This window comes from Anopheles darlingi, chromosome 2 (genome assembly GCF_943734745.1).
Source record: "Anopheles darlingi chromosome 2, idAnoDarlMG_H_01, whole genome shotgun sequence".
NCBI lineage: Eukaryota > Metazoa > Arthropoda > Insecta > Diptera > Culicidae > Anopheles > Anopheles darlingi.
In genome coordinates this window covers 54,104,073-54,119,411 of record NC_064874.1, presented here as the reverse complement: position 1 = coordinate 54,119,411, position 15,339 = coordinate 54,104,073, and the positions used below count along the sequence as shown (strand labels likewise).

The window sequence follows — 15,339 nt, the reverse complement described above, 5'->3', positions numbered from 1 at the left end:
AATGATCACCGAGAATGTCCGAGAGAAAAGAAAGACCCTCGATCTGATCGATCGACGTTTGAGTTAATTTGAAGTGCGGTGCTTTTAGTTATGATCTACCATGTGACTATTTAAATCATCGTAAGCTGAATACCGGGGAAAAATGGATCAAGTGTGTCGTATTGTAATGCCGTTAAATACACAGCATTTGAACTTAACGAGCTATGTGCAAGCCGAATACTAAAGTCAAACTTTTTTTAAAAATACTTGGGAAAATATAATTCGTTGTTCCAAATGACGTCATTTAGCGCGAAAGGCAAAGCCTTAAAACTCAAACATCATGTTAACTTTCCAGCTCATATTTACAAGCACGTCGCATCTCTATTTCCAACATCACTAACGGACCTAGCTATTGATTTGGTTCATTGATAAATCGAATACTACCAAATTATGGAATAGATAAAATTATATCTACTAAAATTTTAAAGTTCCTGTTTACGATAAACCCACGACCGATCAAAGACAGTACGAAGTCTGTCGGGGCAGCTAGTAAACCATAAAGACTACTGCTTGAAAGACGAGAGCCAATTCAAAAGACGCCTCTAGATAACCGGCATGATTGCAAGTAAAATAGTAAGTAATACAACTTTCCCTTGACCCTTTGAAAGTAAATGTGGTTTTAATTGATTACAAAAGAGTTGTAAACCGTTATAGCGGGGCTGAAATCGCGGCTAATAATAGTGCATTTTTGAAGTTTTGATTGTATTTTGTGGAACATTTGTTAAAAACTACTTTCATGGCATTCAAACCAGAGAGGCGATGGGCATCATAGCTTTCTAGTGAATCATCGGAAATATACAAATGAATATTTTTTAGTTAGATTATAAGTTTATCTAGCTACCCCCGTAGAGTTTTTGTGGAATTTCCAATTTTCCGATTTTTGGCTTATTTTTGAAGTTGAAAAACTGGTGCTTTTTTCGATTTTCCCTCAAAGAACAAGTTTTACTTAATTTATAATAAAAAGTATCAACAATCTCTTTGAAAACTAGACAGGGTTATGTACAGATTAAATGTTTAAAATCAAATCATTTCAATCGATCGATTCAGATTCAGTTTCGTAGCATACGATGGGTGGATTTTGAGAAAAGTTTTGAAAGGCGGTCATTCAAAAATCAATATCTTTATCAGTTTTGCTTCAATTTATTCAAAACTGTCACACAATATTCTTGAAAGAATCAGCATTCATAAAAGAATGTGAAAAGTAAATGTGGAAAGAAAATTAAACACCTTAGCCCACACTAAGTGAATACTACTCTTATACGGAGAGACACACGAGCTAATCCCAAAGGCTAGCAGCAATGGTCTCGCAGCATATCTCTTGAACCGTTCCCAAATGATAAGGAGCTGCATTCACCTTTCGTTAGTCTATTAATATTGCATTACGTTACCTCTCTTTGTAACATCGTTTTCGAGTGTAGCGTTCATGTGTCCTCAAGTCTTTCCTCTTGTGTAGTCCTCTTTAAATCTGCGAAGCAACCTCAACGATCGCGAAGCAAAGATTTGTAAGATGACTACATTTTATTACGCACAGGCAAAGATGCATTCGATTAACATTATCGCACGTAAAAGGTGGCATGCGATATTATGCTGGTATGTGGCTTGGCGTCTCCATCATTCGATTAGACACGGAGCGTTTTTGCTTTGAGAAATGCGGTAAAAGGATTGAGGAACATGCTGCCGGTCTGGGGAGAAATACAACCACTCTTTTGTAGATTCGGACTGATTTATTATCGTTTGTTTCATCGTTCGTACAAGAAGAGTAAACCTTTACGGTCAGCTTGCGGAACGTTAGTAGTGGGCTAAAGGGTTAGAAACCACTTCACGGGAAGCTACTCGCGGCAAACATGTGATGGAGGAATGAAATGTTCTATAACTCTTTAAATATAAAGGGCAGTTCAACCATTCTTACATAAATGTATGACAAAGGAAGTTTGCATAACGATTCTGAGTCGATTAATGCTGGTTGATGCGGCATATTTACAGGCCAAAACAACAATTATCTGTTAGCAAATCATTCCATATGTATTTATGGGCACTATTGTGTTAATCGAATCACTCGATCGCAGCGAGCACTCGTTGCTCGCTACCGAGATTCGAGTTTGCCTAAAACCCGTATTGCGCTAATCGAGAGTTGTCGATAGATTTTGACAGCCAGTCAATCCGGATTCAACCCGGGCTCAAATTTCAAGCACGCTTTGTTTCAAGAAAAACTTTGTTAACATTGCGGAAAGTGCTTTAAAGTGCAGTTATACCAAATAGTTAATTATTTATGGGCCAATAGTCAATTAATTAAATGAAATTACTAACTTTGGCCACCCTCCAAATCGAACAAACGGTCAGCTCGTTCGTTCAACTTGACAGCCCGTTCGATCACCTTAGAGTCCTCGATGGCAACGAGCATCGCTCGATTCAAGCGCGATTTGTGAGGTACAGAACTTTGCGTTTCGAATGGGGAACGACTCGTTGGGATCAAGGCAAGGTACTTTAAAAAGACAGGTAGCTTTATCCAGAACAAATCCTCGATCGTATTTTAGAAAAAACTTCAGAGTTTGACATTCATGGGATGGTGGGATGTTTACTTCGGGAACGCTCTTTTCGGAGGTGTTTTCGCTTTTCTGTGGTATTACGACAGTTCAAATTCACGAAAAGTGGCACGAAAGTTGAAGTTTATGCAAATATTCTCAAAATTCTTCCTAGTGTTTCAATATGGTATCGGTCTGTAGGTCTTGCCACCCGGCCTAGAACAAGAGCTAGCTAGCGTTCCTGGACCGTGCTCACTCGCTGTAAAACATACCTCGGTTGCTCGATTGATCTTAAATCGAGAGATGAATCATTTAAACATTCGAAAAAGAGTGAAATCAGGTACTTTCCTTGATAAAACCACCAAACTTGCCCATATCTTCTTCTTCTTCTTCTTCTTGAAACTCACGTGGTTTTGTTGATTAAAAGCGCCCTGCTATGAATGTCAAACAAATTCAAAATGGTGACCTGTCAAAGCGGTTAAGAAGCTACCTGTCTTTTTAAAGTACCTTGGTTGGGATTAACAAAATAGAGCCCTTAAAGTACCTTGCCTTAGACATGCATGGCAGTACACACGGACCACAACAAATGATGAATTTTTAGCCGTGAAATGGCCTCCACAGTTGCTGTCGCAGTGTATGTGGACAAGCCCCGGCTTGTAGCTGTCAAACTGTGGTTTACGTGGTCTACGCCGGCGTTATTTGACGAACGGAAAATTACACGCGACTTTCCTTGCATATTACGTAGTCATCCCTCAATCGTAGTTGGTAAAAATGTGTTTTCCTTGTAGGATGGCGAAGTTTGCTCTTATAGTCGCCGGATTTGTAGGTGTCTTCGTACACGCAGCCATCGATATGGAGGTGGAAAACAAGGCAGTTGATCGTACCATAGATCTCACATCGCAGTTGGTCAAAATTTCTTACAAAATTACATTGGAACATAAATCAAAGGTGCCAATTAGCAGCTACCTTTTCGTTGTACCACAGACCGATCGCAATTGTCTCGCATACATATCGGTCAAAGACTCTTCTAAGAAAGAACTCAAGCTAACTGAAACGATTACACCGAAAGGCGCAACGTTTAGTATGGCACTTCCGGCCAGTCCCGTTGCACCTGTTGTATACATCGAAACTGTTTTTACCAAGAGTCTGAAACCTTTTCCATCAGCGATAGGACAAAACGAACGGCAACTGGTCCAGTACTTTGGTAATGTTTACTTCTATTCTCCATATAAAACTGTGTCGCAGAAGACGACTGTTCACCTAAGTTCTCGAAACGTAGAAAATTTTACTCAATTCAAACCGAGTTCCCATGCCGACTCCACAATCGTCTACGGACCATATGACAGTGTGTCTGGTAAACCATAGATACCGTATTCGAGAACAGTAAAGAATATTATTTTCAAATGATTTTATTTTCAATTAATTACAGCATTTTCTATAGAGCCGATGACCATACACTTTGAAAATTTTGCTCCTTTTCTGACTGTCACCCGCCTGGACCGCACGATAGAAGTTTCACACTGGGGCAACATTGCTGTGGAAGAAACCATCGATATTCTACATTCCGGCGCTGCACTGAAGGGCACATTTTCTCGCTATGACTACCAAAAGGATACTCGTTCTAATCAACCAAGCGTGAAGTCCTATAAAACGCTTCTACCTGCATCGGCTTCAGGCGTCTATTACCGTGATACTAATGGAAATATCTCCACTTCCGCATTGCGCACACTTAAGGACGCAGTCGAGCTAGACCTTCGTCCACGTTTTCCTCTTTTTGGTGGCTGGCGAACGCATTACACGCTGGGTTATAACGTGCCGAGCTTCGAATACCTGTTTCAGAACAATGATAACTTCCTTCTCAAAATGCGCGTCATCGATCACATCTTTGACGACATGGCGATTGACGAAGTAGTGATCAAAATAATTTTACCGGAAGGGTCTTCCAACATCAAACTAATTGCACCTTATTCAGTTACCAGGCATCCTGACTCACTGCACTATACTTATCTTGACACATTCGGGCGCCCCGTCATCATGTTTAGCAAGCGAAATCTAGTCGAGCACCACATTAATGACTTCAACTTGAAGTACAATTTCTCGTGGATGATGATGCTACAGGAGCCGTTATTGGTGGTGGCTTTTCTCTACATTCTGTTTGTTTTCGTCATCATTTGGATGCGTATGGATTTTTCCATTATCAAAGAAAAAGAAAACCATCTACATAAAGATTAGAAAATAGATTATAATGATAAATTCTTCCTCCTCTTTCATGTATTGTTCTAAAAAATCTAAATTCGGTAAATAGGTTGGTTCACGTTTATAATCAGAGGACCAGCCTGCATATTTCATGTATTGGTACAACTCATCTAGAACGTCTTGCAATATTATTCCAAACGATTGTCACGTAAATACACTTAGAATGATCGTTGAAAAAACTTTATAGTCTTCAGTTTTTTTTTTGTTTCGAAACGTACACTGGCACCGTTGTGATGCAAGTTGTTTTTAACGACAACTTTACGGTATATAGTAGAACAAACTTTCCTTTAAATTGTTATAAGTTACTTGCGAAGGATCTTTCAGTAAGACAAAAGGTATGCAATGTTGGCGCCTAATGTTTAAGCGGCTACTTTGTATCAATGGAAGAAAATCGGCGTTTGCGTTCAAAGGCGGGTTATTTGGTTATTAGTAACCAAATAATTAATAAAACATTTATTATTTGGTTATTTTATTTACTTCTAAAAATGATATTTGGCGCTATATGTAAGAAAAGATAATCGAAAAGCCGATACAACGATTTGTACGTCTCAATGTCGCGCTGCGATGGTGTCAAATTTAACATGCTAAACAAACTTTAACATATAGTAATGTCACATCTATCTCGACGACACGTCGTTGACATTCGTCTCGGCGAACACACATCCAGAAATATGAAACTGATTATCGATGTTATATGAAAAATTAATAATGATAATTATATTTCATTCAATATTATACTTTTATTTATCTTAACCATCTCAATTCCACATAGTATGATAATACTTAACAATCGATATCGTTTTGCTGTCCATTATAAAATTTTAAATTATGGAAACTAACGAAGTCAGGTAGGCTAATATAAAGCGCCTGTCTTCAAATTGTGTAATAGTGCAGAAATATAAAATATAAATGAGTGAAAATTTATATTAGTAGAGTGTACAAATAATAAATGAAATGAAATGATTAACTTTACTTAAATCATTCAGAAGTAAACTTTAAGAATTATCTTTGAAGGTATTATTATTCATTGATTTTATTGCGCATGTAATTGATTCTAAACCATTTACTTGATATAAAATATTTTTGAAAAACGCCAATATCCCATTAAAATGTGTCTTGCAATTCATTTGTTTTCGATGCTGACATTTCTATAGCTTTTTGACTGCGATTTGGTACTCAGCAACTTCTAACATTATTTCTTGTCCATGTATGTAAATGTTAGCGGAGTTTTCTCAATAAAAACTAATCTCTGTTCACACACGGCACATGTTGAAGATTGATTAAATTTCCAGGAGGAATATTAACCAAGGCTTTCAACACAAATTGTGCTTAAGGACGTTCCCTTTACAACAGTTTTAAATTGCTCCGGAATTGGCTGCTCTGTCTACGTTTCCAAAAAGATATTAGACAATTAATAATATGATTGGTTTTAGGTAAACAAAAAATAAGATTACTTACATAATCACCACTAGTTCCTTTCGGAATCATTACATTCATTTCAGATGATTTTGAGCTTATAATCTCAACCCCAAGCGATTGTGAAGAGAGGTACATTTGGCATCCATCTGTTTTGTCGACAGAAATTGTTGGTACCTTTCCGAGAACCTTGTATGAGATATACGTCAGTGAAGCTACTCAAATAAAATTTTCTATATTAGCCATTTACCTGCATTTGCACACTTTGACAGTTGATAAATTCAGCTGACGAAACCATAGTATCGAAAACGAGTGAACACTTTTTGCATGAATCCATTACAACACTGTTGATCTTGCCTTTAATCTGCAACGTAGAACCCTCACACCGGTACATGTACACTACGTTATTCATCTCAGCATTCTCAACTAAAAGGTTTGCATTATTTTGCTGGTACTCGATCAGCCACTTTTTGCCATCGCGAGAGAAAGTTGGCTGCTTCAAAACAGATGGAGCAGACACCAACCTCGTACCATTGGCAACTGTGGTTGGTGGGGCCTTATATGGCGCTGGGCCCGATCGTAGACTAGGATTCTTGTGAGTTTGCATATCAGAAGTCACTTTCTTTAATCCTGCAATGATACAGTTTTCATTTGATATCAGCAATATTATTGTTCTCTATTCTATTGTCCTTTAATACCTTTCGTAATATCTGCTCCTTGGTTGATTTGTGCAAATAGCGCGCTTCGATCATCCTCCAAATCGGAAACTTTTAAATCAGCAATGGGTATTGGTGGTGGTAGACCACCAATAGGTGGTGGTGGTGGAGGAACACCAGATCCACTTGAAATAGTAGACTTATTTTTACCAGACCATACAAGTCCAGTTGTGTGATGCTGTTTAATAAACTGCTGCAGTTCCGTAAGCGTCTGGATCCACAAGCGGGCCCATTCGACATGGTTTAAGTCTTTCTCTTTCCAGTCCTTCAGTACACGATTGATGTAAAATTGACCCGCATCATTCATTTCCTTAACATATGGGCCAGGTGCTGGAGCCTAAAGAAATTGGATAAATCATATTAGGTACAATGATAGGATAGGCTACGAGCCACCAATGTGTTAATAATCAAAGGTGAATGATATGCAGTATCACTTACCACACAAACCCACCCAAGGGCGGGTATACTTTCGCTGATCGAAGACAAATGATTGAAAAACGGCGATGTACGATTTTTCTCGCGAAATGCTTGAATAGTCGCAATCTTCTCTGATGTAGGCTTCAACATACTTTGTAGATCAACATTAGAGGGCGGGCTTGAGACAGCAACCTTTTTAAGAAATTCAAACTGGGCGCTGCAAGCATAGTAAGCATGGATTAATAGAATAATTTTGCAGCTCATGACATGCTATGGCTGCAGGATATACCACGAAGACTTACTCGAATGCTTCTTTAACGAACTGAGCGTGATCTGCCACTACACCACCTAGTTTTTTAGAAAGCTCCAAGAAGCTAACAAGTGGGCCGTGCATAATATCTTGGTAGGCGTCAATACTCATTGTCATAATTATATCTGGAACTACGAAAGCGTCCTATGAAGAGATAACTAATGCTGAGTTTCCTATGAGTATTGTTGATGCAATAAACTCGATGATGTTGGAGGTGTGGATCTAAGAGCCGTCGGTGAACCGTTCTGTTCTAATGTAACACTACGCAATTCTGACGATTGCGCTGTGCGAGAATAACACATGCTTCAAATTTCTTACTGATAATTTATTAGCCGTGGCCACACGGGGCGAAAACTCTAGCGCAAACGAAAAAATTAATGCCAAAACTTTTGCGCTTCGATATGTTTACATGGCCGGGTTGAGGAAATTAAAATCGTTTTGTGGAAGAAAAGGATTGAACACACTAGCAATGATCACTATCTATCAATGTAAACCACAAATAGAACATATTGCGAGCCCTTCCGTTTGCAAACAGCTTTTACTCTAGGTTTTACGCTCCACGGACCTATAATCGTTTGACAGCATGTAAACGGCAAGCGTAAATGTTTTGGCATTAATTTTTTCGTTTGCGCTAGAGTTTTCGCCCCGTGTGGCCACGGCTAATCTATTAGCCGTGGCCACACGGCTATTAGCCGTGGCCACACGGGGCGAAAATTTGCGCGCAAATTTGCACATTAATGCCAAAATGTTTTCGCTTCGTGTGGCAGGGGTAAAACCCCGAAAATTTATGCCGAAATGTCAAACGTATTGTTTTTATCTGTGTTTTGGCCGCTGAAGTTGATTTCCGAATAAATTTTGCAGTTTTTAACGATTTTGTTGCTGTTGCTGTTATATTTATATTAAAAATGCAAAAACAATACGAAAAGAACCTACATTTTCGTAAATAAAGCGTTCGATAGCGTCAAGGGTTCAGCGAAAAAGTCCGCGGACGTATAAAAGTTTGACAGCGTGTAAGGGTTAAGCGAAACCGTTTTGGCATTAATTTTTTCGTTTGCGCTAGAGTTTTCGCCCCGTGTGGCCACGGCTTATGGCGCACACAAAGCCCGAACTTTCAAAGCAATTTGATTTATTCCGATTCCGAAGAAAACATGTAGGCGGTGAACTTTAATCCTTTCATTCGTGGAGACGCGAAACCTTTTGCGCCCCTCATTTTTTTTTAAATGAGAGTTGTGCCACATGTTTTCCCTTTTATGGCTTCTCAGGTTCCATGGATTCTTTTTAAAAATCTTTCGCTCAGCCGCTAGTTTGAGAGCAGTTGCTCATTCTCTGTATCATCGCTTTACAGCGCAGACGCCACGCGATTTTACATCGTCTGGCTGCCCTTTTCGGCGAGATGCAAAACCAAACATTCTACCCTTGTCCCTTCTTATCCTAATTCTTCTACCCACCTTTTTTTATAAAGAGCAATCGCTCGGGTCTTTTAACGCCTTAAGCAACTCGCCGGCAGAACAATTTCCGGTCTCTTAAACAAAACACAAGCACAACACAAACAAAAAGAAGCCCGAATTTCCTGAAGGTTGCAAACTTCAGCGATTGCTCTTTGTCAATAGAGCAGCAGAGTCGTGAAAATAAGCTTCAAACTAATAAATATACAATTCTGCTAACTTTTTTCCACAAAAGACCATACATAAGACAGCTAATAATACAACTATGTCAAAAAAACATTTCTTCGCCTACATCAACATCAACGTAAAGATAGCGAGTAAATGAAGCGGCGGAAAAAGACGAAAAAGTCATTCTGTTTTAAAGTATATCTGGCTATCAAATTGCCAGATTTTAGAGCCAGCAGCCGCTAGCAACATAAAAGGAAACACACTTCATGGTGTATATTTCTAGAGTCGAATTGACCATTTAAGGAAACTTCGTTTTGCTATAACTTTAAGGACGGGCACCAAGGAAAGTAGGTTGTTGCGAATGAAAATCATTAAATGCGATGAAAAACTTTATTACATATAAATTTTTCGTGTTTTTCTTGTTTTCAAATTACATCTGCTGCTGGTGAACGTGATATATGCGATAAAAATCCATCGAAAGATTTCCACCTGGCCTTTGATAGATGTACCACGTAACAAGATTTGGGATAATGAATGAGAAGTAAATAATGTATCAGGTCCATTCTTTTTTTTACTTTAACTTAAGCTATCTTTACTTAAGAACTGATCTTTGGACCTTCGGATCTTTGTGAATGCCTTCGATACTATCAATTTCTGGAGATTGAGAAATGACTCATCATTACTGGGACATAGTTAGTCATCTCCCGAAAGAAAGATTACCCAAAAACTTAATAGGTAGCTACAACCTGTGTAATAGCCAATGAATAGATATTTTACTTACCCTGGTTCGAGCTAATAAAACTTTTTTCCACTATGCGTTTCCACTTTAAGAAAGTACCACTCGGCGTTTCGGCAGTTTTCCAAAATCTCGGGTAAAAGTGAAATCTTTTCACAGCCTTCCGTGAAGGTTTTTTCTCAAAGGCATTGGAACCCATGCAAAAAATCGAGCAAACTCGAAAAGTGGGAATCGAAAAAGAAAAAGGTCGAAAGAGGAAAACATGTGATCGAATGATTGCTCGAAATAAAGTTTCGACTCCTGAGCTTAAGGCCCTGCCAGACGGAGCGGGTAAAAACCCACTATTAGCACCCCCTCTCACGGAGCACTCAAAAATTCGGTAAAAGACTGAAATATGCCCCCCCACTCATGGTGAGTTACTGAGTGACCGAAAAAATCGCTGTTTTACTAGTAAAATGTAAGGTAAAAGACTGAAATAGGCCCCCCCACTCACGATGAGTTACTGAGTGACCGAAAAATCGCTGTTTTACTGGTAAAATGTAGCTTTTCCACCCCCTCCCCCCTCCCCTAATACATTTATTTACGTTTTCACATATTTTTATGAAGGTTTGCTTATCTAAAAAGTGGTAATTAACTATTTTTTCGGTCACTCAGTAACTCACCGTGAGTGGGGGGGGGCCTATTTCAGTCTTTTACCAAATGTAACTTTTCCACCACTCCCCCCTCCCCTAATACATTTATTTACGTTTCCTCATATTTTTATGAAGGTTTGCTTATCTAAAAAGGGTAAAAGACTGAAATAGGCCCCCCCACTCACGGTGAGTTACTGAGTGACCGAAAAAATTGTTGTTTTATTGGTAAAATGTAGTTTTTTCACCCTTCCCCCCTCCCCTAATACATTTATTGGTAAAAGACTGAAATAGGCCCCCCCCACTCACGATGAGTTACTGAGTGACCGAAAAAATCGTTAATTCCCACTTTTTAGATAAGCAAACCTTCATAAAAATATGTGGAAACGTAAATAAATGTATTAGGGGAAGGGGGAGGGGTGAAAAAGCTACATTTTACCAGTAAAACAGCGATTTTTTTGTCACTCAGTAACTCACCGTGAGTGGGGGGGCCTATTTCAGTCTTTTACCGGTATGTGTTAGCCGCTTCATCCGCGGCGAGTCGTTCCGTCCGCTCCGCAAGCTACGCTTGCGGTCTGTGATGGGCTTATAAACTGGGAGTCCAGCGTTTGTTTACAAAAGTCCTGTTTCAGTTCTCCGGCTCTGCTCGAACAAATTAAAATTTTATTTCGAGTACTCAGTCGAGCACATTCCCACAAGAATGGCTTGTCATCCTCCGGTCATTTTGCGGCCATCCATTTCCATCGTTGCAAAAACAAGCCTTTTTAGCTCTCCTTAGTTGCGCACCACGTTATCGAGTGTCGATTATTTGGAAAAATGGTAAGGGCAATTTCACATGATTTACGCTATTTACGATGCAGTGATTTCGAGGTCTACTCTTGGAAAAATTTAATATCGATACTTTCGTTGCAGTTCCGCAATCAGTATGATTCCGATGTGACGGTTTGGAGTCCTCAAGGTAGATTGCATCAAGTGGAATACGCGATGGAGGCCGTAAAGCTTGGATCAGCAACGGTGGGCTTAAAAAACAAGGAATATGCTGTGCTAATAGCATTGAAACGGGCCTCATCGGAACTTTCATCCTACCAAAAAAAAATTATATCTGTGGACGATCATCTGGGTCTTTCGTTTGCTGGCATTACAGCTGATGCCCGAATTTTAAGCCGCTATTTGCGACAAGAGTGTCTGAACTATAAGTACGCATATGATGCGTTTTATCCTGTGGGTCGTCTTATTAGTACCCTTGGTAACAAAATGCAAGTATGTACGCAGCGGTATGACCGGCGCCCCTACGGCGTCGGTCTTTTGGTAATTGGCTTCGACGATCAAGGGCCCCACATTTATCAGACATGCCCGAGTGCCAATTTTTTCGACTGCAAGGCAATGTCGATTGGGTCACGCTCTCAAAGTGCGCGAACATATTTGGAGAAGCATCTTAACTCATTTCCAGAATGCACAAAAGATGAGCTAATCCGTCATGGCGTACAAGCTCTTCAAGATACTTTGCCAAACGAAGTTGATTTAAACACTAAAAATATATCGATTGCAGTTGTTGGCAAAGATGAAAAATTCACTATATTATCAGAAGAAGATAACGATAAGTATCTAAGCAACATTGTTCGCCGAGGAGGAGCCGCTTCTGAAGTGGGCGGCGGAAACCAGGCTCCGAGAGATGATGGAAACGATCAACCACCAAATGTACCAACCGATCCGATACCGATTGTAGCGATGGAGACCTAATCGTTTAGAAACAGCAAGAACCACAGGAACAACTCTGCTAATAACTTTTGAAGTCGGTGTATTTCCAGCTGATACACTTTTTTAACTCCAATTGGAACACATCAATAAACGAGAAGCTACGTGTTAAAAGTAAACACTATTGTTCACAAGATGGGTTCATCATTTATGCTGAATTAAGTCTATTCTGAAAGAATTATTAGAGTTAACCGAATTATTTGAAATTTTACTCGGACCTCTTCTACATCGAAATATGCATGGTTATAAAAATAAGTAAACAAATAAATCATTCAAGTTGGAATTGTAACTATAGTTTTAGATATAGTGTTTTGATTGATAGTCTTATTTCGGTTTACTATGTGGTATTTATAGGGGTACATTCAGAGTATATCGCAGTTTAGCGAAGATACTTACCTAAAAAAAGTCAATTAAATAACCCTAAAAGAATAAACATACGGCTCGCCCGTCATTATATATGTAAAAAAAAACCCCTAAAAGAATGGGTTTTTTTAACAAACTTTTCGATTACTGTGTTATCTTAACGAGAGTACTTTTTTATGTCATATATATGTTTTGTCTTTTATCCATTTCATCAAATGTACATTCGTTATCTTTTATCATCAAATGATGCTTTCTCAATGTAGGAAGCCACGCTACACGGAACATACATGAAAAACTAGCCTTTGAGAGAGGATATTGGAAACAATAAGAGAATTTTATTTATGAGCGTTTATTCAATTTCTCTGTCACCATTATTTATATTAATTGTTCCCAAACACAAGTATTGTGTATTTTTGAATACATTTTGTTGACCTTGTTTAAAAAGAAGTTCGATGGAATTACAAAATCAATTATACGTAATTATATCCGTGTTTGCTGGTTTAGTGATTTTATTACTTATTCTAATTGCTCTACTCTCTATTTACGTAAAAAAATCAATCGATATGATTTCGACTAACAAGGCCAGAGAAGAGTGAGTATCAATGAAAACCATCAGGATAATTCGTTCATTATCACCGTTCAAACCTTTGTTCATTTTAGTTATTCTAATAAACAAATCGTAGCTATGAAGAAACATGCAATTCAATGCAGCAACAGTGATACCCGTGGATCTTTGAACGATTGCGATGCTTCAGAAATGTACAAAAATCAGGACGGTTTTTCAAAAACGTAAGTGTCCATGGAATCATGTTTTAATTTGTTGTAGCTCAGAACCATGTGTGTATCTTTAATATTTCATTCGAAATTACGATAATAGTGAGGCATGCATCACCTACGACAATCGAGGATATCGTAAAGAAATTGTATGTGGGAGGCAAGTAGCAGAAAAGGGAAATGATATCAGCCGACATGGTTCTATAAAACACCCAGATACAATAATAGCTAGGCAACATTTAACCATGTTGTTTGAATCTGACGGATCCAACATCTTCCATGCGGACAGATATGGCGAAGCGTCAGATGATTTAGAAATTGCAAGTGAAAGACAAAGCGTGCGATATATAGAAAACCGTATGAACTCATCCTCTCTGGCATCAGAAACTATTTCATCGAACAACAGTCGTATTCGACGAGAGCCGATCTCTGGACATAATACTAAAAACAGTCGTGCCAACCAGCATCATGCACAAAAGAACATAAAACGTCAGGACGTAATTGACGCTTTTGTTGAAAGGAACCCCAGTCGCTATTATTACGGTCGTGATACACATGAAGCCAATATATCTTTTTATGAAGGAGGATAAGCTACTAATAACGTGTACAGTTCTTTTAGTCTTTAAGAAGGTTCATTGCTATTGGAAGTACAACCCATTTTTACCAGACAGGAAAACCGACAGCTCTTTGCTTCTAAAATTGATAATAAAATATTGCTGGTAACAATTGTGTTTGATGATTTATATGAAAAAAAAACGAGCAAATATTAAATGCATCTTGGGATAGCACTTTCAAGTAAACCTGATATTCAATCCAAAACGATTCAATTATCTGTATATATGAAAACGATGATTACTGTTTATCGATTGCGTTTTATTATTAACCGACACGTTTTCGGCTGATGTTACGATCTTGGATACCATTTAACGCATTGTGTCGATCAGTAGGATTCACATTGTTGCGCATTTATTCTCTGGAAGGCGCCTCAGTCCTTAAGCTATCGAACCGGCATTTGAAGCGATACGGGGCCACAAGTCAGCACATTCCTTTGCAACGGGTCCCGTGATAGCAGACCCTTTCATCTCACCTTTGTTGTTCACTATAACACCAGCGTTGTCTTCAAAGTATAGGAAAACACCGTCGCGTCTGCGGAACGGTTTTCGCTGCCGGATAACCACGGCTGGCATTACCTTTATAGAGCACATGCAATAAAATTGTATTATAATTTTTCCCATCATCCCAACTTCATTTGTTTATTCCTACCTTTTTTCTCAATTCGGGTTTTCCTTTCTTGACCGTGGCAACAAACATGTCACCGACTCCAGCCGCTGGTAAACGGTTTAGACGGCCTCGGATACCATGCACAGCAATTACATACAGGTTTTTAGCCCCAGTATTGTCTGCGCAGTTAATAACTGCACCAACAGGCAAGCCCAACGATATGCGGAATTTACCTCCCGCTGATCCTCCGCGTCCTGGAAGACAAAATAACGCCGATGAAGTGTAAGATCAGTAACTCACTTGAAAAACCAAAATGAAAATATAGAGAATTTAGTTATAACCTCTTTTAGACATCGCTGAAACTGCAGCAAAACCGAATGTGTCCTACGTACGGGCAAAGAGCCGGAAAAAGAACGCAAGCGAGGCGAGAATGACAAAATGATGACTTCCGCTGTCAATGATGAACCAAAATAGTAGAAAGCGTTTACAGTGGTTTTTTGTTCAAGCTAATAATATTGGATATTCGACAAACTGCCCCTCATAGCGACTACCACACGAGCGTGCGATTGTCG

At 39.0% G+C, this 15,339-nt stretch overlaps 4 protein-coding genes across 7 annotated transcripts; 2 read left to right on the top strand and 2 right to left on the bottom strand.

Annotated features, from left to right (window-relative positions):
* The first annotated feature begins 3,231 nt into the window (after window positions 1-3,231).
* On the top strand, window positions 3,232-5,000 carry LOC125952020 (dolichyl-diphosphooligosaccharide--protein glycosyltransferase subunit 1). The gene is made up of 2 exons (XM_049681231.1): window positions 3,232-3,915; window positions 3,991-5,000. The coding sequence occupies exons 1-2, from the start codon at window positions 3,333-3,335 to the stop codon at window positions 4,791-4,793; spliced, it is 1,386 nt and encodes a 461-aa protein (XP_049537188.1). The 5' UTR covers window positions 3,232-3,332; the 3' UTR covers window positions 4,794-5,000.
* Window positions 5,001-5,568: 568 nt separating this feature from the next.
* On the bottom strand, window positions 5,569-10,229 carry LOC125952019 (adenylyl cyclase-associated protein 2). 4 transcript variants are annotated; one of them, XM_049681226.1, is made up of 7 exons: window positions 10,071-10,229; window positions 7,669-7,807; window positions 7,388-7,583; window positions 6,932-7,286; window positions 6,484-6,863; window positions 6,276-6,422; window positions 5,569-6,201 (listed from the first exon to the last, which is right to left on the bottom strand). In XM_049681226.1, exons 1-7 carry the CDS (start codon window positions 10,222-10,224, stop codon window positions 6,118-6,120), a joined length of 1,455 nt encoding a protein of 484 aa, XP_049537183.1. In that variant the 5' UTR covers window positions 10,225-10,229; the 3' UTR covers window positions 5,569-6,117. The 4 variants fall into 4 exon arrangements, with proteins under 4 accessions (XP_049537183.1, XP_049537184.1, XP_049537187.1 ...); XM_049681227.1 differs by having other exon boundaries at window positions 7,669-7,840; window positions 10,071-10,213; XM_049681230.1 differs by having other exon boundaries at window positions 7,669-7,834; window positions 10,071-10,211.
* Window positions 10,230-11,333: 1,104 nt separating this feature from the next.
* On the top strand, window positions 11,334-12,545 carry LOC125952027 (proteasome subunit alpha type-1). Its single transcript, XM_049681243.1, has 2 exons — window positions 11,334-11,473; window positions 11,567-12,545. Exons 1-2 carry the CDS (start codon window positions 11,471-11,473, stop codon window positions 12,392-12,394), a joined length of 831 nt encoding a protein of 276 aa, XP_049537200.1. The 5' UTR covers window positions 11,334-11,470; the 3' UTR covers window positions 12,395-12,545.
* A 1,853-nt stretch (window positions 12,546-14,398) lies between these two features.
* LOC125952031 (60S ribosomal protein L23) lies at window positions 14,399-15,229 on the bottom strand. The gene is made up of 3 exons (XM_049681248.1): window positions 15,109-15,229; window positions 14,810-15,021; window positions 14,399-14,736 (listed from the first exon to the last, which is right to left on the bottom strand). The coding sequence occupies exons 1-3, from the start codon at window positions 15,119-15,121 to the stop codon at window positions 14,539-14,541; spliced, it is 423 nt and encodes a 140-aa protein (XP_049537205.1). The 5' UTR covers window positions 15,122-15,229; the 3' UTR covers window positions 14,399-14,538.
* Between the last annotated feature and the right edge of the window lie 110 nt (window positions 15,230-15,339).

Coding starts and splice junctions, on each gene's coding strand:
- LOC125952020 (XM_049681231.1), top strand. CDS start 3,333: ATGTGTTTTCCTTGTAGGATGGCGAAGTTTGCTCTTATAGTCGCCGGA. Junction 3,916..3,990: donor ACCATATGACAGTGTGTCTG/GTAAACCATAGA, acceptor AATTAATTACAG/CATTTTCTATAGAGCCGATG.
- LOC125952031 (XM_049681248.1), bottom strand. Junction 14,737..14,809: donor AACCCGAATTGAGAAAAAAG/GTAGGAATAAAC, acceptor TGCTCTATAAAG/GTAATGCCAGCCGTGGTTAT.
- LOC125952019 (XM_049681226.1), bottom strand. CDS start 10,224: ATGGGTTCCAATGCCTTTGAGAAAAAACCTTCACGGAAGGCTGTGAAA. Junction 7,808..10,070: donor TTTTATTAGCTCGAACCAGG/GTAAGTAAAATA, acceptor ACGCTTTCGTAG/TTCCAGATATAATTATGACA. Junction 6,864..6,931: donor AGGAGCAGATATTACGAAAG/GTATTAAAGGAC, acceptor GTATCATTGCAG/GATTAAAGAAAGTGACTTCT.